The following is a 6,555-nucleotide window of genomic DNA, read 5'->3' as shown; positions in this document are numbered from 1 at the left end:
TGTTCACACAGCTGCGCAGTTCTCCCTTGTGTGCCAAAACAGCTTGGTAAATGGTCAGACTTGGCCTTTGAATAGAACCTTGGAAGAAGTCTCTGTTTGCTCAGTGAAGACCATCAGATATATTTGTAAATATGATTCAAGTGTCTACATAAGAACCAAATCATATAGCCTATTATTTGTGAGTATGCCTGTCAGGCCTCTACCTACTATTTGACAAGGCTGAGAAAATAAATTCAAAACTGTGTCCACATAATAATGCAACAACATCATATAATTTAATATAAATAGAGATATCTTTATTCATAGAAAAAAAACTGTTTACACAAAATATATATGTTTAAAATCGCATATGTACACTTTAGGAGGCTAGGAAAAACTGAGAGCAAGTGCATACATTGATAAAGGTCTCCATCCCACGTAAAACCCTTCAATCTTTAACGGGAGGATGTCTAATATATTGTGACCAATCGCATGACACAGACATATGTGCCAATTCAATTGTCCAGTTGTCCAGTCATACTTATCACATCTCGTGAGCTCTCACTGTCAGCAAAGTGGCAGTGTTCGGGGTTGCAGAACATTTGCATTTATCTCAATTAACAAAAAATACGTCTTTATATTTAAAAATAAGAATTTCAATTTCAGACAATGTACACCCACAAAGTTCATTTCAGGTCGCGGGTCATCTTCGATACAATCTCCCCATCAGATGCAGTCAGTTGAAGGAGTCTTGCCCTTATCTGAAACTGGTGTCAACAGCAAAGTCCTTGAGCCACAACCGTGTACCTCTTCTTGGCTACTGTGCGGACTGCACCGCTGCTGTTTCATTTATTAATGCACTTATTCAAAGTCATCAATAAATAAATAATTCCAAGCATCACCCTGCAGTCATTCGACGCTTTGTCCATGCGTGAGCGCACACAGTATCTGCCCCTGTTGTTCCGAGGGGAACCAAAGGGCCGTTCGTTGTACTCCCTCCTCTCTTGTAGCATAGCAACGGTAACTCTGCTTTACTTTCCTCTTTCTTATTGCTTTCCACCTGCAAACGCTGCCTGGTGAGGGGAGAGAGAGAGCAAGTTGGTGCCAAGAGAGTGTTCACGGGTGCCTCGCCTTGCAGAGTGAATCGAATAACTTGACATTATTTTCAACTTCGAGTCACTTCTGTTAGAAGAAACCCCTGTCTATACACAGGTGCCCTGCCTATACACAGGTGCTGTGGGATGGTAACGACAATTAGGCTACCGGTGTCTCAGTATCTGTCGAACCAGGTGGTAAAGTCCAGCAGCTCCTGCTCCTCAGAGCTCAGGGGCTCATAGCTCCCCTCGTCGGAGGAACAGGTGGAGTGGGGTGACTCTGGCTCGGCGGAGTAGCTGTTGGAGATGGTAGGGGAAGGCACCCCGCACTGGAAGGCGGCTGACACAGCATCATGCTCGTCTAGTAGCTGCTGCAGAGCTCGAATATACTCCACGGCGGACCGCAGCGTCTCCACTTTGCTCATCTTCTTGTTGGCTGCCCCGTTGGGCACGTGCTGACGCAGCGTCTGAAAGCCCATGTTGACCTGCTTGACTCGGTTCCTCTCGCGCTCGTTTCGCCGAGCCACGGCAACAGGGAGTTGCTGAGGGATGGAGTACCCGAGTCCGTTAAAGCTGAGCCGCCGCTTGCAGCGCAGGAGCTCCGGGGAGCTGGAGCGCTGTCTTTTCAGCACGGTGGTCTTGCTTTGGTAGCCGGCTGCAGTGGTGTCATTGGGGAGTGCGCACTCCTGGGCTGGAGCGTGCAGGGTGATAGTGGTGCGTCTCTCCGTCAGTACAAATGGGCATGCGTTCTGCGCCAGTTGCGTGGTGGTGATGGTGGTAGTCTCCATCTTGGTCGGTGGTGAGACAGACCTACTGACAGATGGGATTTGCAACAGCGCACCCTCACTGACAGAGAAGAAGAAAATATAGACAGAGGTTGACAGTGCACTGCTCTCGTGTCCTTCGCGTGGGGACCGTGTGGCTATAGCTGAAGCGCTGTGGCTTTTTGGTGTCCAAGTCTTTCTTGACCGCGCTTGCTTACTCCACGAGCCGATCTGACCCAAACTTTGGCAGCACTCCTCTTTTCAACACGCGCCCCACACCCCACCCCTTTGGAGATGCACGCTTCCCCGCGAGGCCCCGCCCCGCTGTGTGATTCTTCTGCTAGCCTACTCCGCGAGCCAGGCGCGTGGCTCCAGGAGCTCAATAAACAATCCCGAGCTTTCACTGCGCCAGGAGCACGCGCTGGGCTCATTTACATTCCAATGTCTCCAACTTGAAAGCCCAGTGGTGGATTCAAACGGCCTGCAACCGGGCAAAAGGAAAGCAAGACAGAGAGAAAGAAAAAAATAGGAGAGAATGAAAAAAGTGAATGGTTTGGTGCTTTAAATGCCTTTTGAATTTGACAATGTACCCCTGGCACGTCTTCAAATTATCAGTCTCTCCCCTTCCATCCTTCTCCTCTCGCTCTTTAAAATCCCAAATACCAAGGACGCTCTCTCCGGTATCCAGGCTACAGCCATTAAGAGGAAAATAAAAAGGCAAGCGTGTCTCTGTGTAGAATTATAGACCTTGCATAGAAACACGATTCATTTAAGGTAATATGAGTTGTGGGTATGTCTGCCGTGCCCAATGACCGCACAACGAGTGCGCTACAGGTGCACATTGTCTGCATAGAGATTCAAGCATCTACTGCCTGGCAATATCGGCAGCTGACGATCGGTTGGATTCTGTGCCATTCCAACACTCAAATGCAAGCCTCAATTGTCATTCGTAAAACGTATATTCGCCAATATGGATTTGGCTATTTAGTCTACACATATGTTATAACTAGGCCTATTCAACGAGGCAGTTATTACGCACATTGGACGTATTAATAAATATACAACTTTAGGTACCACCCTGAACTTTGTTTTCGTTTGAGGCGATTTTCCCCTTGGTCAATGTTGGATTGTCGTTTTCAGCACCACATTCGACTGGACAGCACGTTGCAACAACAGTCCTTACATTATTTATGGTCAAATGGCTGCACAAACCTAATCCTCCACATAATGTGTAAAAAGGACAATAGGCTTTTTGATTATTCCTTATTCCATTGTTTATAGAATTTCAAAATGTTGTATGATAACTCGTAACATTCTTTCCGCTCTTACAAAAACGTTAGTGAACTGAGCGATTTTCAACAAATGGTCTCAAATTGAAATCAATGCTCTTCTCCGGCTCTCGTCGTGTATTGTAAACTAATATTACATTCAACGAGACATCTCGAATATCTTGTCAAGTCGCGTTAAAAATAAACACGTAGTGACCTCTGGCGATGAAAATAAGACATCCAGCCGTACAATCGTATCTTTCCATATCGCTATCGGCCAGTAGAGAGCAGCAGTGCATAAGCTTCAAGATTGGTGCTATGGCTTTTCAAAGGAACCGTATTTCAATAGGCCACATTACTATTATGCAATTGATTATTATTTTGTCTCCGAGTTAAAATTATGCACCAACAAGAACACAATAGACTACTAAAGGGTTGATTTAAATGTGGCAATAGGGAATAGTGATGAGGTGTTTTCATCAGCTTCATGAAGTAGGCCTATTTGTTTCTTAATGTGCAGTAGGTCTACACCAGAGAAGGTTGGTAGCACCTTAATTGGGGAGGATGGGCTCGTGGTAATGACTGGAGCGGAATTAGTGGAATGGTTTCAAATACATAAAACACATGGTTTCCAGGTGTTTGATGCCATTCCATTTGCTCCGTTCAGGACATTATGAGCCATTCTCCCCTCAGCAGCCTTCACTGGTTATACTGAGTTTACAAAACATTAAGAACACCTACCTAATATTGAGAACAGCCTAAATTCACAGTTGTGTCAAGTTGGCAGGATGTCCTTTGCATGATGGGCCATTCTTGATACATACGGGAAACTGTTGAGCATGAAAAACTCAGCAGCGTTGCAGTTCTTGATACAAACAGGTGTGCCTGGCACCTAATACCATACCCTATTCAAAGGCACTTAAATATTTTGTCTTGCCCATTTACACTCTGAATGGCGCACACACAATCCATGTCTCAATTGTTTCAAGGCATATTATTTAACCTGTCTCCTCCACTTCATCTACATGGATTGAAGAGGATTTAACAAGTGACATCAATAAGGGATCATACATTTCACCTTGATTCACCTAGTCAGTCTGTCATGGAAAGAACAAATGTTCTTAATGTTTTGTAAACGCAATGTATACAGCACCAGTCAAAAGTTTGGAACACCTACTCATTCCAGGGTTTTTCTTTATCTGTACTATGTTCTACATTGTAGAATAATAGTGAAGACATCAAAACTATGAAATAACACTTATGGAAGCAAGTAGTAACCAAAAAAGGTTATTCAAAGTAGGCACCCTTTGCCTTGATGACATCTTTGCCCACTCTTGGCATTCTCTCAACCAGCTTCATGAGGAATAATTTTCCAACAGTCTTGAAGGACTTGACTGCTTTTCCTTCACTCTGCGGTCCAACTCATCCCAAACCATCTCAATTGGGTTGAGGTCAGGTGATTGTGGAGTCCAGGTTATCTGATGCAGCACTCCACTCTCCTTCTTGGTCAAATAGCCCTTACACAGCCTGGAGGTGTGTTTTAGGTCATTGTCCTATTGAAAAACAAATGATAGTCCCACTTAGCGCAAACCAGATGGGATGGCTCATTACTGCAGAATTCTGTGGTAGCCATACTGGTTAAGTGTGCCTTGAATTCTAAATAAATTACAGACAGTGTCACCAGCAAAGCACCCCCACACCATCACATCTCCTCCTCCATGCTTCACAGTGGGAACCACAAATGCAGAGATAATCCATTCACCTACTCTGCGTCTCACAAAGACATGGCGGTTGGAACCAAAAATCTAAAACTTGGACTCATCAGACCAAAGGACAGATTTCCACGGTCTAATTTCCATTGCTCGTGTTTCTTGGCCCAAGCAAGTCCCTTCTTCTTATTGATGTCCTTTAGTAGTGGTTTCTTTGCAAAAATTAAACCACGAAGGCCTGATTCACGCAGTCTCCTCTGAACAGTTGATGTTGAGATGTGTCTGATACTTGAACTCTAAGAAGCATTTATTTGGGCTGCAATCTGAGGTGCAGTTAACTGTAATGAACTTATCCTCTGCAGCAGAGGTAACTTTGGGTCTTTCTTTCCTGTGGTGGTCATCATGAGAGCCTGTTTTCATCATAGCTCTTGATGGTTTTTGCGACTGCACTTTAAGAAACTTTCAAAGTGCTTTAAATGTTTTGCATTGACTGACCTTCATGTCTTAAAGTAATTACGGACTGTCATTTCTATTGGCTTATTTGAGCTGTTCTTGTCATAATATGGACTTGGTCTTTTACCATATAGGGCTATCTTCTGTATAACAACCCTAACTTGTCACAACACAAATGATTGGCTCAAACGCATTAAGAAGGAAAGAAATTCCATAAAGGCACACCTGTTAATTGAAATGCATTCCAGGTGACTGCCTTGTGAAGCTGGTTGAGAGAATGTGCAAAGCTGTCATCAAGGCAAAGGGTGGCTACTTTGAAGCATCTCAAATATAAAATATTTTTGGGGTTACTACATGATTCCATATGTGTTAATTCATAGTTTTGATGTATTCACTATTATTCTACAATGTAGAAAATAGTACAAATAAAGAAAAACCCTTGAATGAGTAGGTGTGCTCAAACTTTTGACTGGTACTGTATATAAACAATGTCAAATATACCTGACAGTTAGTTGTGTTGGTCTATTGTCATTGGCAGGTCAGGAGCTGGTCAAACCTGGACCTGGGGATAAAACTAGTTTCAACTGGTAATGCAATACCCACCTTCACACAGATTAGAAATAAACACCTTGTCACGACTTCCGCCGAAGTTGGCTCCCCTGCCTGTTCGGGTGGTGCTTGGCGGTCGTCGTCACCATCCTACAGCCGCTACCGATCCCTTTTCCGTTTGTCTGTTGGTTTTGTCTTATTAGTTTCACCTGTGTGTATTTTGGTTTAATTAGCTTCCCTATATGTAGTAGTTTGACCCGCCCTTGTTTTGTGCGGGATTGTCTTTTGTTACGTGTGTACATATTAGGTCGTGGTGTATTTTGTTTTCTATACTGGACACCCTGTGGTTTTGGGTTGTCTGGTATAGTGTCCTGCGCCCTGTATTTAATTGGGCTTATCAGTTTGGTGTGCAATAGTAAAGCACTTTACTCCATTACTCTCTCTCTCTGCATCTGATTCCTGCACACACACCTAGTCCCGTGTGACACACCCACAGGAAGTCCCAAAAAATCAGTATTATGCCAATACAGGGACACGTGGGTGTGTACAGTACATCTCTTTATGATCCTTTTACAAGCACTCATAGTGAAGAAACCAGCCTATACGTACAGTATACAGTATCAGACCTGACTATACTCTGGGGTACAGAGTTACAGTAGATATTAAACATACCAGTCTATTTAGATAGTGTTGATAATTGCAGACAATTGAGAGAGGATTGAGACAGGGAGAGACAGAC

The 6,555-nt window shown here is 43.9% G+C and overlaps 1 protein-coding gene across 1 annotated transcript; it reads right to left on the bottom strand.

Moving 5' to 3' along the window:
• Window positions 1-273: 273 nt before the first annotated feature.
• On the bottom strand, window positions 274-5,981 carry LOC110522265 (achaete-scute homolog 1b-like). Its single transcript, XM_021600523.2, has 2 exons — window positions 5,871-5,981; window positions 274-2,318 (listed from the first exon to the last, which is right to left on the bottom strand). Exon 2 carries the CDS (start codon window positions 1,859-1,861, stop codon window positions 1,250-1,252), a length of 612 nt encoding a protein of 203 aa, XP_021456198.1. The 5' UTR covers window positions 1,862-2,318; window positions 5,871-5,981; the 3' UTR covers window positions 274-1,249.
• Between the last annotated feature and the right edge of the window lie 574 nt (window positions 5,982-6,555).

Source organism: Oncorhynchus mykiss, chromosome 1, assembly GCF_013265735.2.
Source record: "Oncorhynchus mykiss isolate Arlee chromosome 1, USDA_OmykA_1.1, whole genome shotgun sequence".
Lineage (NCBI taxonomy): Eukaryota > Metazoa > Chordata > Actinopteri > Salmoniformes > Salmonidae > Oncorhynchus > Oncorhynchus mykiss.
This window is presented reverse-complemented; position numbering and strand designations above follow the sequence as displayed.